This window comes from Pterocles gutturalis, unplaced genomic scaffold (assembly GCF_000699245.1).
Source record: "Pterocles gutturalis isolate BGI_N339 unplaced genomic scaffold, ASM69924v1 scaffold48931, whole genome shotgun sequence".
NCBI classification, from domain to species: Eukaryota; Metazoa; Chordata; class Aves; order Pterocliformes; family Pteroclidae; genus Pterocles; species Pterocles gutturalis.
The window spans coordinates 2,701-18,749 of record NW_010104805.1 but is presented as its reverse complement, the minus strand read 5'-3'; the positions used below and the strand labels follow the sequence as shown (position 1 = coordinate 18,749).

The 16,049-nt window shown below is 43.5% G+C and overlaps 1 protein-coding gene across 1 annotated transcript; it reads right to left on the bottom strand.

Moving 5' to 3' along the window:
* Nucleotides 1-1,519: 1,519 nt before the first annotated feature.
* Nucleotides 1,520-8,564, bottom strand: LOC104471715 (IQ and AAA domain-containing protein 1-like; the record flags this gene model as incomplete). Its single annotated transcript, XM_010087159.1, has 4 exons — nucleotides 8,253-8,564; nucleotides 4,614-4,727; nucleotides 2,302-2,490; nucleotides 1,520-1,591 (listed from the first exon to the last, which is right to left on the bottom strand). Coding segments are annotated over exons 1-4 (687 nt in total), but the record flags the coding sequence as incomplete, so codon positions are not given.
* Between the last annotated feature and the right edge of the window lie 7,485 nt (nucleotides 8,565-16,049).

Genomic DNA, 16,049 nt, shown 5'->3' with positions numbered 1-16,049 from the left:
ATTCCCTTCATCCCTATGATCATATAGATTTCCTCCCCATAGACTAGGCTATTTACATCCTAGTTATCAGTTACTCCTACTATTGGCCACCATGAAAAGAGTGCTTGGCTGTGAACCCTCCAATAACTGACACCAGACTTAGATTTCCTTCCAAAGACTCTAGTTTGAAGACCCGACAGAAACTGTCATGGGATTTGATAGGAAACGATCCTGTGTTTTGCCAAAGGTATAGCTTCTAATTAATTTCCAGTAGTCTGCAGTAGTTAAAATCTCTGGGAATTTTCTTTGTCTTAAACAGAGGCAGAATCAGCACCCAAAGCTCTGTTTATCTGTGCTGGCCACATTTACTGTTAATGATCAGCAGATATTAAAGGCAATAATCTGTAAGGTGTTATCTGTGTTTAATGTGGTAAAACTTGGGTAAATGCACGTTACTCCCTAAAGGTAAGATTTTAAGGTCATTCTTAACTGTTGATACTTGTTTGTCAGATGTATGCTATAGGCACAAGTAGTTTTCATAAACCTGTAACGTAGCTAACGGCAATTCCCTTGCTGGGCAGGAAAATAATCCAAATTGGGAGAAGCAGAAAGCATGTTTTAATTCAAAATTAAATGAACTGTAAGAGCGTGGAGGTATATATAAACCTACCAAACACAGAGCAGTGACTGTTTCTGTAAGGTGGTGCTGTGCAGCAGCTTTACTAGAACTTGGTACAAGGGCTGTGCCACTGGAGCTGGAGTTGGAGAGAGCTGTGAGGGTTGACAGCCTAATTACTGCCTAATGAAGGCACCCAAAGGACTGGTGGTGGTGGCCAAAGACAATGTCAAGGGTAAAGAGTTTATCGTCTTTCTCAGGTCCTTGCTAGGAAGGAAGCTGTTGGTGGGAGGAGGAGATGTACCTTCTCCGACTGTGGGAGGAAGAGGTTCCTTCGTCTGGAAGGGGTGCTTTCGTATGTTTCTTTCACCCCACACAATCTAACTGACCGTGGACAGCTGTTAATTTCCCTGTACTTTTGCAGTATGACTTGAGGAATATTTCACTTATTTCCATAGGGACTTAGGGAAATATGGACGTATTAGTGTTGCGTCCCTTTTCCCTACTCTTGACATACATACACGCTGGCTTGCAAAGGGGTGGGAGAAGAAGACTTAGCTGCTTTAATTCTACTTCAGGCATAAGGTAGCTTAAGTGTCTTGCAATTATGAGTTGAAAACTGATTAATAACATGTCCTTGCTCTGTCATGCCTGGCCTGGAACCCAGGGCAAATTCTACGCTTCCTGTTTCCACATCTGCTGCATACATTGGACTATGTATATGTGGCACAAAAGCATGCGGTGTAAGACAAATTGTGCTACTTCTGTGCCATCTATCATTTCAGCTTAGTTCTGTCTTCCTTAGAGACTCTTTTTAAAATAGGAAGAATCTTAGAAATTAATTTCTCATCTTGTGCTAAATTACAAAAGTCTAAAGAACAAACAGGCTGTGGCATTTTATATTCTCTAGGCAGCACTACTTACCATCCCCAGAAATATCATTTCCTCTTCTCTCATTTTCTCTGTTTTCTTGCGCTGGATATATCCACGCCAAACCTGAATTGTAAACAAAACTCTAATGAGATAAATGGGTCTTGTTACAGCTTCCTTTACTGTGGCAGACACAGGAAAAAACAAATAGAGGAAGGAAAGGCACAATATACAATTGAAACTATTACTCTTTAACAGGTTGCCATCTGCTATTTTTGTTTAAAAAAAATTCTGAGGTTTGTTATCCCCTCATACTAGTATATCTAGCTTCTAAAACCAGCAACATCAGGGGTTCCAAAAGTGTTTGGACTTAAGACTTAGACTGAGCTCCTGTTCTCATCAGGCTGAATTGTCTAAATTATTAATGTGTAATAATGAATGTTTTTCTGGAATTCAGCGGTGATCTCCCTTTCTCATCTTTTCAAGCTATTTCTTTCCCCAGAGATCACAGGAAAAGGCATTAATTCCCTGAGATTCCAAGGGGATGCCAGAAAGAGCAACTGAGGTCATAAAAATCAGAATGGAAAAACAGCGTGTAGGTTATAAAGTCATCCTGTATTGCCAGTGCAGGACTGTTTCCATTGATGCCTATCTAGGGTCCTGTCTCATTTTGTTAAGTGGTTTAAATGATGTATTTCACCTTGCTAGACACCCTGAAAGCTATCGTTTCAGAATGCTTCCCGTCCTATGAGCTGTGTTTCTGCCTACTGCTGTTCTCCTGAACAAAACATTGTCATTTGGTTCTGCCGGAGCTATTGTTAAATTGGAGATTTCACCTTTTGAATGCAAGTGGCAGCATCATCTGGATTTGGACCCATCTGGTCCTGTAGTTTAGGTTGTCTTTTTCTATTCTCTCCAAGGTAAATTTTCTTTATGAATGCTGCTCGATGACGGCCTTGGCGAGCCCGTTCTGCAACCTGGATAATTTTAATGGCTTCTTCTAGTGTCATGGTCTGGAGAGGTTCCTTCAACAGCACAGCCAAAAAGGAATAGACAAAGCAAAGTATTAAGAGTTCTGTGTTTTATTAATTGTTTATCTCAGCAAACAAAACAAGCAATGAACTTCTTGTGAAAACTTTCTAAGACAAAAAAAAAATCCCTGTCACAAACAGCAGAGGCTCCTCTCTAAGTGCTATCTTGCAATATCTTGGAAGTTTGATACCATGAGTGATGTGTTTTTCTGAGGACCTTTAGGAGAAAGTGAACCTGACGTTTTGATGTATGACAAGGAAAGCCTGATGCTATAGTGGGAAGCAAGAACGGCTCTAGAAGAAGATATAAAGAACCACAGGGCTTTGTCTTATTAAAAGGATAATTTCTTAGGCTATGGGATGCCTGCCTTTTACTTTTCTGAAGGGATGGGTTTCTGGATGTGCTGCTGGGACCCCAGCTCTCTTGCTGAATGGAAGGACAGCCTGCTCTTGGTCACCCCAGCCCAAACAGAAGAGGCTTGGGGAAAAACAGAACAGTGCAGCTGGAGAGAGGGACTCTCACTCCTGAGAACTCTTGTTAAATCCTCATACTCCCCATGGAAAAACTGAATTATTGGCCTTTCTTGATGTTAATCCCCCTACTGGAGACAGTTCACATTTGACGCTTCTATACATATTGTGTGGAGCTCACTATATCACACTTTCAGCAGGGCTTTCTATAACAGAATTACAAAGAAGGAGAAATGATGTGCAGAGCAGACTTCTCTGAACTCCACTGTTTTTTATTTATGTCGGACTGCTTGTAACAACACTGCTACAGACGCTGAAGAATGTGGAGCTCGATTACACAGCAGTTAAGATTTCCTGAGTGTACATGGCCTGCTATAGTGCATGCACAAGTGCTGTCAGCCCTCCAGCAATCCCAGTAGAGATTGAATTGGAAGTCCAGCACAGGGCACTGGACTCATACTGTGTAAGATTACGTTATTCATGTTTGTAAAATCCTCTGCCTCTCTTGTGGCATCCTGGCAAGGGAGACTTAGACCCTGCTAGAGGCTGAAGTGCAAGAGCTGGTGCTCTCAGGTGAACTAGCTGTACACCAGACAGTATGCCATCCTGAAAAAGGGTAAGAGTAGAACCGTGGGAAACAAAAAGGTTCAAGATGTAATGTGCCAAAACCAAGGACTGCCACAGACCAACACCCGCCTACCAGAAGAGCAGAGAATGTACTCAGAGATTTCCTGTGGAGGTCAGGAGGATGGCAGCTGCCCATTTCAGTAATCTAGCAGAGAGCCTGCGCTCTCTCTGCAGGCTGCCTCTGTCTGACTGGGACCATTTCTCACCCTGGGAACCTTCCCTCCGCTGCTTTCTGGGATCAATGCGCAGCCTTCCCTCAACAGCACAGTTACTGGTGGAGAATTCAAGGGCTGGGGCAGCGCAGCAGTTTGACTAAGCGGTCTGATCGGGACTGTCTCTATGAATCTATGAATCTACATTGTCGAGACATGGAGGCACAGTTGTTTATTTCAAGGGGTTAGCAATGACTGCTTGTAGGCAATGCGCCATTTCCAAAAGGTCAGAAGTATATAAAATCCAGAACAGCCTCTACTGGAAGCGCTCATGCACTTCTTTGTAATGGCTTTTGCTCTGCCAAAACTCAATTTTCTACTCCTCCTAGCAGCTGCAGCTCTCTAGCTGTACAGAAGAGACTGCAGTCATTGTTCAGAGGTTATAAACAACTGAATGCTAACAGTTGTGCTGACGTGAACTCTTGAGTTTTGCCCCTTCCAGTCAGGAGTCCTGGCTCAGTAAAACTTAAGCCCAACTTGATTTCAGTAGGACTAATTACGTGATGAGAGTTAGCTAGACAAATAAAGCACCTACTAAACTTGGCCAAAGTGCTGCCCTTTCTCTGACACTCGCACACATACAGCAGGGTTGATTCATTGCAGTCTTCACCAGACTCAAGATGTGACTGGGTATTGTTAGACAGGAAAATTAAATGATACTTTCTATTTGTGCCTTGTCTGTAAACAGACTTTTACTTCCTAACTACTATAAAAATACTTCTCACTTCAGTGGCTCCTGTTCAGACAAGTGTGGCTATAAGCTAAAAAAGTTCAGCATGTTATTATGTAGGTATGTGGTATGCTTACCTCTGTTTGCAGTCCAGCATTGAGCAAAATCTGATTGAGGTTTTTCTCCCTCTGCTGCAGGACTTCCAGGTTTTCTTTAATGAAATACCTTGGGATAGGTACTTCTATGTCTTCCTAAAAGAAGAAATAGTCATGAGCTTTTTAGAACTGCATTAAAATCATATTACTTATTAATTGAACACCTCTACAAAGCAATTAAATTGGACTGAGATTGTTGAATATTTTGGAGTATTGGGGAATTTGACCTCTGTAACAGCTGCTGAGCTGTTACTTTGCAATTACTTAAGGCTTAATTCAACAAAAACAAATAAATCAACTCAGTTTCTGAACCACAGCAGCCCAGAAATCTTTCTTTTTATAATGGCTCAATTATATTATCAAACTGTTAAAATATTTGGCAGGGTTGCCGGAAATTTAGACATGATTTCCACCAAATTGAATACCTCTGGTTGTACAATCATTCCACTTCTTTTTTTAATCAACATGAAAAATAGATCTGTTTTCATGCATTTTTTTTTTTAACCATTGCAAGGAACCAAGGCATAATTCTGTTTGTCTGCAGGTATTCCTACCTGTAGACAAACTGTTACTGTCTGTGACTGTGATATCTCAGTCACCTCTCAAAATCAGGTGTGATTAGAAGTGGCTGTCTTTACTCATTTCCTTCATTAAAAAGATGTAACTGATTCACATTTTTACTGATGCTTCTTCTGTAGAATTTTACTCTTGTTGAGAAATTAAAAAGAGACAGAGAGTCAGACAAAAAAAACTAACCCAAAAGTTAAGATGCTGCAGAGTGACATAACCTATTCTATGTATTGAAGACTGGAGACAATTCTTCAAGAATAACTGCTGGTAAGTATACTTCTTTGGCAGTGAGTGGAATGTGTCTTCGTAGGTCTGGATCATACTGCTGCTGTGCTCCCTATGATGTTTTAGCAACATCTGGAATATCTTATCAAACAAATGATTCGCCCAGAGGGACAGGAGGAGACAGGCAGTACAGTTACCCTGTTGTGCTGCTCATGAGGAGTTGCACAGTCAAGTCACACAATAATTTGTCCCCAGGTATATGTGGGCACTTGGTCCTTTTGCCCCAGGAGCCTGAGACAGGTACAAGAACTTGATGCTGCACTAGCAGTGCTCTGTGTTCTGTCTGCTGCAGAAAACTGCTGGGCTTTGACCCGCTCAGGGAGACCTTTGACTCGATCCGTTGCCACCTCTAGTGTGGACAGATCCAGAGGAGAAAAGTGCTGGCTGTACTGAACAAGCCACCGCTCCTGCCTTGACACGGGCGTATGGTGAACGTGCAGTTAGTGAGCTCTAGGGCCTTCCAATTGCTAGAGAAAAAAATTGCAGGGCATGCTGTGGCCAATGCAAACAGCCACTGTGAGCTGCCAACGTAAAGATTTCATTACTAATTCCCTCAGCTGCACACTGCAGACTGGGACATCCCTATTACGGCAGCATAAGAAAGCTTCCAAGGAGGGACTGTGTTTCTCCCTGTTGATTTTATCAATGCAGAAGTCTGGTCTGCTAAAGTTTATGAATATTTATCTTGTTAAGCTCCCTGTTTGCACCTTCTAACATCCTTGACTGTTGATGGAAATGATTATATGTTGTACTTGAAGAGTGCGAATTGCTCTAGGATAGATGACAAATCTGGCTGTCTTTAGGTATGAGAAATCAAGAGGTTTGTCTGGACACCCTTGCGCTGGATGAGAGGGCTTTTATGGTGTCAGGTAGCAGTGCGAGTCAGTGTAGGGGTGATATCTAACCTGGGCCTTAATTACAAGTGATTCTGGACTGGGAATTTACTGACTGTAAAAGATCAAAGCCATAATGCTGGGGCTGGAAGGGGTGGGGAGCAGGGAGCCTGCTTCTCTTCATAATCTCTTTTTGAGGCCCAGCATTGGAAAGTTAGGCTTGTAATGCTTAACCTCAAGTCAAATTTGCAGCTTTTTAGCAGCATGGGATTTGTGTATCCACATACCTTTACAATTAGCCCAGGAAATGGAGTGACTGTTGGAAGCTGACTGTACAAAAACACAAGGCATGCAACTAAAGAAAGATGAAGCTTGGCCTTACAATGATACAGTAAAAAGAATGCAATATCATTGCATGAGACACAAAATGAGACTCCTCTGTTGTGTTCTCTGCCTACAGTTCTGCTGGGTTTTAGCCCATGATAATACAGTAAAAGGAACGGCTAGAGATATCCTTCGTGGGCACATTCTTTAAGAAACAGCAGTTATTTGTCAAGTACTGGCCAGTAATTTTGTTTTGGAACCAAAAATATGGGATTACCTTATAAAAAAATCCTATAAATCTGTACTCCTGTCTATTATGGAAAATAATGTTTTCTTTGAAAAACCCTGAAATCTTTTCAGTGTGGTGTTTTTTTTTCTTTTTCCTTTTGTACTGGGTAGGTATGCCATGCCTTCTTAAAATTAAGGTGTGGTGCAGGAATTTGAATTCATGCTTGTTTTTAATAGATGTCAAGCATGACTTTTCAGACTTGCCAACTTTTTGCTGCAGGTGGATTTAATGATAAGTCATGAAAACAGCAGTGCTTAATGATTTTGAACTATGATTTGAAGGATCAATATCACCAGAGATGTGTTTATACTCTCCAGTATGCCTTCTGACAGTTTAAAATAGCTCTTTGCCATGGTTAATGCAGAACATAAAGAGCTGGTGAAAGTGCATGCAATTACTATCCTAAATTTGTCAGTGAAATACACATGCAATTGCATGTTTGCAACTCTCAAAATAATGCTATAATGAGATTAGGCAACCTACCTCGTGTTATAACTGGGATCCTGAAACCAGCAGTAATTTCAGCTACAATTCTTTCTTTAGAAAAGCTGTTAGCAGCGACAGCTAAATTTAACAATAGGTGGAGCTGTCTGCGTGAGAAGTAACCACCTTTGTGCAGATAATTTTCCATCCTGCTTTTAGAGAGCGCAGGTTCAAGACTTTGCCTTGTCGTTTCCATCTGGTTTAGCAGGCTGGCTGTCAGGGGGCTGCTTTTGCATCGGGCAGTCCTGAACCCTGGATGTCGAATACGCTCCCAGCTCCTGCCTCCTTTATGAGTCAAGACTTGTCTCAGATTTCTCATTTTAGTAGTTTGTTGTGCTATGAACTAGGAGACCAGACTTTGCAACTTTTAGCATCACCTCTCATCTCTGGAAGAGGCCCAAGGGCAGGCTGATTCAGAGTGATGCAAAGGGCAGACTGAAGTGGCCTGTAGCTTGGTCATCAGTGGCCCATTTTCTATCTAATCCCCCACTAAAATTGGGCAGAGTCAAGCTGCTGTGAAGCCGTCTAAGCTAATATGACTTCATGCTAGGACATGTGCAAGTGAAAGATTCGCAGAGCCTGTGCTGCTGCAGAGATGCAGAAATATTTGGTCAAACATATCTGCTTTTAAAATTTTGCTCCAATATCTAATGCTCATCATAGACCAAATATACTCTGATCTTTACTAAAAATGCCATAATTACGGATCACCCTGTACACACATGTGCAGGAAACTAAATCACTTGTTAGAACTTTACTGCCATTAAATGTGACCGTCTTTCAAACACAGGATAGGCAAAATTCCTATGAATTTGCTCATAATAGAGGTAGACCTACCGGGAGAAGCTTTAGGTCTTCCAGGATATTATCCATGTAATGGAACTCTGACTTCTCCAGCTCCACCATCTCTTTTTTCAGCTCCAGGATCCGGCCAATCACGCCATCCAGCCCTTGCCGAATAACTGTCCGTTTCTGCCGGTGAAGGAGTTGGTCATGGACTGTCTCCAAGTTACGGAAGATTTGCATGTATTTGATGTAGGAAGCAGCTAACATCCTGAATACTTTCACGCGGTCCTTCTCTGGCTGGACGAACTCTTCTCTTTCTCTCTGGAGCTGGATGTCAAGCTCTTTCTGGGCATCTCTCCACATCTTATTGTAAGTGCTGATTGAAAAGAGGAGACTATGTTAACCTGACGCGAAAGCAGGAGTTAGCACACAGTGATGCCAGGGCTCTATGTGTGTGCATTTCTCAAAAAAGCAAGCCTCGAAATGTGAGCCACTATAAAGAGATTTTTATCTACAATGTGTTTTAAAAAGCATTAGCAAAAATTTTTTCTTTTTGATTGTTTTAAAAAATAGGAATCTTAAAATGCAGTTTTATTCAAGACAGCTTGGAAGTTAAGAACTTTGACTTGATCCTTAACACGCTTGAAGCATCCTTCAAATGCTTGAAGCTACAACCCCTAATAGTGCCACGAGCTTAATTCAGTTGTGCTAATTGAGAAGATGATTTAATAGAAAAAGTGTCTCCGTCCAAACCCCTCATGATGGGTGGAGGTCTGTTTTAGGTCTCTCTGTGTTTGGGATGAGGACCAATTGATGTTCCCAAAGTCTGTGTTGCTTTCTGCCTTTCTGAAGTGGCTGCTTGGAGCTAATTGTAGGGTAAGGGCTGTACTGGTGCCAAAGCTAGAGTGTAGCTGTGGGCTCTATTTCAAATGGGAAGTGAGGAAAAGAATTTAATTTCCTTCCATGGTAGCAACTGTTGCACTCTAAGCAATCCCTAAACATCTGGTCCAGGACGTAGAGGTTTATGTGACATGGAAGATAGCAGCTAAGGCTAGCTGCATTTCCAGAAGTGACAATGCTGCTTACTTGGTAGTTTTGGGAGGAATAGGTGCTCTGATGTGAGCATGGACTGGTTGTCATCGGCTTTTCATAGTAACAGCGGATCAGCGCAGAATATTGTGGGAAACCATCCTAGAGGAGCAAGAAATGGACTCTGGACAGTGAGGCTTTTACTCAGAGAAGAGCTCAAGCAGCAGGTTTGTCATTGAAAGGTGCTAGTATCTGTGGCAGGGAAAGGCTCTTTTAGGTCCTGTTGTACTCTGTAATCTCTCTTTGCCAAGTGGCGACTCTCTCCTGGGAGTGACAGGCGTCCAAAAATCTGATGCCTTTGAAAATGCTTCTCTACTAGCACAGCTAAGAAATTTCTTCTGCACTGAGACTCAATGATACTGGGAGAAAACCAGTTGATTCACTTTTCCAGGTTTGCAGGAGGAGGGGAAAACTGGGCTAAGGTAACAGGGAAAGCTGACTCTTGTTTCTTAGATCTAGAAATAAAGGCTATTGGCCTCAATAGTGCAATCTAGACCCATCCATGTGCTTAACCTAGCTATGCCTTGCTGTTCCTGGCACCTCTCGAAGAAGGATGAAGGCAGGAGAAAGCCCTGCCTGCATCGATGAGCTTTCAGAGCAGCACTGAGGGAGTGCTTGTGTATTAATTCTGACAAGCAAGCTGGGCAGCTTCTAACATTGCTCGTACTTGGTAATAAATCCCTAAGTTGGAGCTCTGTCAGCTGACCTGATCATTCCCAGTCTTGGAGTACAGACCAGCCCGAGGCTTGTGCTGCCAGAGGGACCAGTGGGGTGGCCAGGACAAACTCCCTGGAGCATGGGGTGTGTGCTGTGTGTCCAGGATGCTGAGGGGGCTTATCAGGACTCCCTGCAGCAGTCAGCAAAAACACCAACAATCCGAACTCTTGCTATTGAATTTGCACTGGTAACTTTTCAAAGTGCGTATTATACTTCTCAGCTGAGCTGGGTTTCTGCAGGATGCAGCTGGTCTCGCTTTTCCTAACGCCTCTGCAGCCCACCCAGGTCTTTCCCCTTCCTTTTTTCCAACTTAATTTACATCCCATTGCACCTCCCCAATCACTCAATTGCAGCAATTAACCCAGGTGCAGGAGATAAACAAAAGAAAACCAGCAGAGTGGAGAAGATTGGCACAAACAAGACCAGCATTAGCTTTGACCGAACAGCTCTGCTGGTTGATCAATGGGAGTTTTGTACGTTTCCTCTGAAGTCAGGACACGGAAGAACGTAGACTGGTGTGAGGTTCACGGGGGTTTCCAGCGCAGAAGGCAACAAGGCAGTATTGTACTTGCTTAGCTCACAGACCATTTGATAGCGGGGAGGTTATAAATCTTTGAGGAAGCCCAGCCCTGTAGGTTGTCCCCACAACCCTACTGCTGATTTATGAACAGTGGGTACCCTTGGGCTAGAGCGTTCCGAATGCAGGTTATTGCACGGAGACAACAAATTGTACCGCAGCAAGAACCGACTCCGCGATTGTCCACTCCAATTTACCATAACCTGCCTTTGAGCCTCTTCTGGCTAAGGAATGTCAAGTGGTTCCTCCTGCTGAGCCAGTTAATATCCAGTTTCTCTTTATATTTTGAGTGACTTTTGGAGGCAGGAGGGGGATGGAGTGCTCCAGCCCTCCAGAGTACACTAATGTAAGGCAATATAGATGGAACATAATTGCTTCTGTAAAGCATGAGTTTATCAGGTAAGCATTAGGAGGATTGCAGGCACGTTGCTGTGGGTCAGATGTTAAGACTATGGATATTATGGTATGTTTGTAGCTTTTGCAGCAGTGCTCCTCTGTGTGAGGACAAAAGAAGGGACAGGCCCACTGGAAAATGAAGTATTGAAGGCAAGGATGGATGTGGAACTGCTAAATTTTCAGCTGTGATAAGCTGATAGCTCCTGGGTACCTGTTGCGGTGAGAGTGACTGACTTCCCGGGGGACCTGGCCCTAGTGCTTCAGTTCGTTAGGCAAGGGATGGGGAACAGCAGTGACTTGGCAAGTGGACAGTGCCCACAGAAATGTGATTTGAGTCTCTCTTTGGTTCACCCTGATTAAAAACTGGAGAACACATGCACAGCCACTTGTTTCCCCTCCCCAAAAGAGGTTTACAATAATTATTTCAGGTTTTACTAGTGTCCAAATGGGAGCCCTTCTGGACTAGTTGGAAGGATCAGATGTGCTTGGTCTTTATAGCCCTTTCTGGGGGATTTGGCAGAGCTGCTGTATTCCTGAGGAGCCCTTCAGCTTTGGCAACAAACGTGTTCAAGGGGAGTCAGAAGGAGTAACGTATGCCCTCAAGGTTACGTGCTAAAGGATGGGACTGACTCTCTTTGCCTGTTAATCAGACAGCATGCGACCCCATAAGCCCTAGTGTCTCTCTGCATTAACTTGTAAACTCCCTCGAAATTGCTTCCACGCACTGAGGGGGGAGCACAATGCAGCCTTGAGTGCGCTGGCTTTTTATTTACTGTTATGGTTCATCTCGTAGGTTAGTCCCCATTCTGTAATGGGCAGGTTGTGAGCTGTATCTATGCCTGAGGATGATATTGCATCAGAATTAGACTGGATTAGAGCATCTAACTAGCCTACTAGTGCAGGTAGCCAGCAGGACTGAGTCTAATTTTCCTACTCAAGGCCTAAGATTATTAAATCCTGGAAAAGAAAGAAGTCTGTCTCTTGAACTGTGCATGCGTACAGCAGTGTAAGTAATGCTGCAAACTGTCATAGCAACTACAAAATAAGAGTGTTATGGGGAAAATAAGCAATGCTGTAATGGGATAAGGAAAAAACACATCAAGTGACTTAACTCCAGAGACCCCAGAGTGCTTTCTGGCAGCTCACAGCTAAGAGGGAAGGTCAAGGTTTTACCTCCAAACCAGTGTCCCTTCTCTTCACTCCCAGAAAGCAGACAGTCTAAAACAAGGGCTTAAGAAGACTCTTTTGCCATAGCATGACTTCTAATTTGAATCTTGCTTTTATTGCTCAAAATAAAGCCTGACCTGCTTATTTAGAGGGAAGCTTAAAATACATTTTTCTGCTCAAGTTATAAAGAGATGGTTAAAATCCTGCCAAATTATGCATCACCTCATTTTAATATTCTAATATTTAATATTCCATTTTAATATTCCCTCTAACTCTGCATGTTTGCTTGACCCAGCTCTTCTTGCACTTAAAAAATCTGTCGGCTTTGAGTGCAGCTAAGGTTAGCTTACTTGGTTTTGAGACTTAAGCATGCCCTTCTTGAAAGGATTTGTGCTGAGCATGCAAACTGTCCCTTGGACCACTCTTGAGCCAGTAGTGGAATCTGGCATCAGTGGGGATACCTTTGTGTGTGTGGTTTTTCTTCTTTCCCCCTAAAGCGTCTCGGTGTTTTTACTCAGCTGCCAAAGGCAACGCTATTTCTCTTATTCCAGGACATGGCACAGTTTAAGCCGTCTCTGTCTCTGGATTTGTATGTGGGCTGAATGTAGGCTGCTTTGACGCCTGTTTTTTTTCTGGGCTCTGTGTCCTCTGAGGTTAGAAATATCTCACACTTTCACACGCTAGCCATGTAGATGCAGAGTGTAGTACCGCGTGCGCCCTACGGGTTTTTCTGATGGATGGGCACATGTAAAGAAATTTAAGGGAAAACATTTGAGAATGATTTGCCGCAGCGCTCTCCACCTAACGTGGAAACTCCTGTTTGATTAAACAAGTGCTAAATTGTGTGTGTTTTAAAACATTTCTGAAGCATCGATGCTGCCACTGCAATCTACCTGCGTTTCTTATTTCTCGGAAGATGACACAACCATGTTAGGCCATCTAACAGGGAATGGAGAAAGCAGCGGCAGGGCTTGTGAGAGCCAGGGGTGTGGAGCTGTGCTGCAGCAGGGATGGCTCTGCAGGAGCAGGGAGCCCAGCACCTATTCACCATCACTCAGACCAAGCCAGCAGTCATGGAGCGGAGGAGAGGTGGCTGAGGCTTGGGTCTGGCGTCAAGGAAGTGCATGCAGGGGCCAGTCCTCAGGGTCTCCTCTGGATGCTTGGGGCTTGACAGGTCAGGCATTGTGCTAAGCTCTGGGCAAGCACAGGGGAGGAAAACCCTGCCCTGCAGCCTCTGTGAAATAAAGAAACAAGAGACAAAGGTTGGGAGGGGAAAGTGAGGCCTCTGGAGGAAAAGGGGCTTGCACAAATGCTGCTGCTTTTTTCTTCTTTCTTTCTAAAAATCGCCAGACTTAGAATGACTGCTGACTTATTCAGGTCAGCAGAGTTACCTGTTTCCCTACTACAACCTGCTCAGATATTGTATAGTGGTTTGGATAAGTATATTACATGAGCAGCTCTTTATTTTATTTTTTTTTCTTTTCTCTTATTATAGATAAAACTTTTTGCAGACAGAGATCAGCATGGCCTTATGACACAACCAAATTGACTGAAAGGTTGTCTGAATCAATTCCTGTTTTACAGGCCTTTAGCCTGCAGTTCGGAGCAGGGCTGGCTTGTGGGTCTGAGCTTGGTTAGGCGTGCCTCGCTCCTAAAATAAGATTAGCCTTACAATTATGCCAAACTTCTTAGCTGGTGGTGAATGTAACGCTGCCAGATGACTTCCCTTAGCATGTTTGCTCTAGCCACGATGTTTTACAGGGTTTGAAGCATTTGGGGAAAATAAAGGATAAACCTCAATAGGCTTTGCTTGTGATGGGGGAAGAAAACATAGAGCCTGCTGGCGTTGTTAACATGAACAGCTCCATGCTTCTGTCATCTCCAATTGCAGTCTTTTGTACTATGACAGAAAGTGATTAGGGGATAAAAGATTTTTGTGTCATGAATGTAATGGGAAACTGCAGGGAAGACAAGCCTGCTTCACAGGCAACACCACACCTCAGCAGGTCTCGAGCACCTGCTCTAGCCAAACTTGCAAGGCTGATTGGAAAAATAGTTGTTTTCTTACAGGAGGACATTGCAAAGTGATTAACGGGAGGGAGACATTATTCTAGGCTGAACTTTACTGTAGCATGCTCCAAAGGCCATCATCCTTCTGCCTGTCAGGCTGCAGGCCCTGCCTGGGCTGGAGGCTGCCTTTTGCTTTGAGCTAAGAGCCTCCTCTGCTCTGCAAAGCAGTGTTCCTTCTGGCCAGGGAAGCGTGAAAGGATGGGGAGGGAGAGCTTTGGTAGCTTCTACCCACTTACTCTAGTGAGCTCTGTGTGAAGTGATGGACAGCCAGAAAGACCCTACCTACTCCAGCTCCAAGCAGCAATTGCCTACACCATGTTGTACTGGCTGTGGTAGTGAAGTTTATTTCAGCATTAACCATCCTATGTATGTCATTTTGTTTTTTTTCTTCTTCCCTTAGTAAAAGGAAAGACCAGTCACCTGTTCCTCTGCCTACCTGCGTGCATAAAGGGCAGATGCCGTGTCTGGGTGCTGCTTTGCCTCTGCTAGGATCAGGAGGATTTAAGCTCAGCTAAAGTTAACACTTGATGACTCAGTTTCTTGAAAACTGTAGCTGCCTCTTCCTCTGTTTTCTAGCTGCTGGGATATTTCCACTGACAATGCTTTTTCCCAAAGGAGACAACATATGAGTAATTTTTACCTGCTCATTAAGGATGAAGGGAGGCATGGGAGGGAGTTGCAGCTTTGAGCCTTAGTTGAGATCGTTTTGATTCTGTTTTCCTGCTTTAACATACCCCGGATGACATGCTGTTGCTCACCAGGGGTGGAAAGAGGGGTAAGGATGAATCCATGAAGGCTCGGGAGATGTATGAGAGAGAACGTGCTAGGAATGCCCAGGAGGAAGCTAATAATTGTGGCATTTGGATGGAATTTGAAGAATATGGCCTGGGGCCACACGTTGAATGAGGGGAATAAAAAGAAATATTCAACAACAGCCCAATTGCTGAATGAGGTTGGGGCCCCGTGGGAAGAAAATAGGATATGATCACAACACAAGAAACTGCATCATAATGCAGCCACGTAAAGTGGGGGAGAGAAGAGGGGATTAAAAGTTGCACTGATGTTTTCTTACATTTTGGTTTTGCAACCTTAATTTTTTTTAACTGAGCTTTGGGGATGTAATGTAAAATATATAGCTCCCCTTTGGTTGTTTCTGTCAGAAGCAGAAGGGGAGGTGCTAAAGATATTTTCTGAGATCAATATTTATCCACTGAATTAACATAAGTCCTGTTTGCTGCATGAGATTAAATTTTAAAGCTTTTTGATTGTTTAAAGCTCCTTGGTGGCAGTGGCAAATGTCTTGTGGCTGATTAAAAGCTGGTACAACTGGTAGCAGTGCCAAGACTCAGCTTTGAACGTGTCCGGACTAGGACTGTTAGAGCAAGTGAAGAACTTACCGGTCAAGATCCTACAGGTCAAATAAATGGTAAACAAATTCATAAAAGAGGAGGAAATGCATCAGGAAAACATAAATGCAAAAAAAAAATATTTCCTGTTCAGTGTCTGGAACAAGATGTACATCTGTATGCAAATGCTGGGGTTTGAGTACTTTAGGAAGTACGGTATGTTCAGCACTTTAAGCTTAATCAACCCTGCAGCAAGTGCAATGGGCATGCTCTCTAGTGAGCACTGCAACTGTCCTTAGAAAATATTACGCATGGACTTCTTTTGGCTGGCTGCTGGAGCTCGCTGACCCTAAGAGAATATAGCTGAATGCTTTCCAAGTGTCCTGTCTCGAGCCTGATGCAAAGCTTACTAAAGCAGTGGAATAGCATACTTCTGCGAGCTTCAGACGACATCTCTGTGACTGTGCTGCAGAAGTTGCCAGTCTG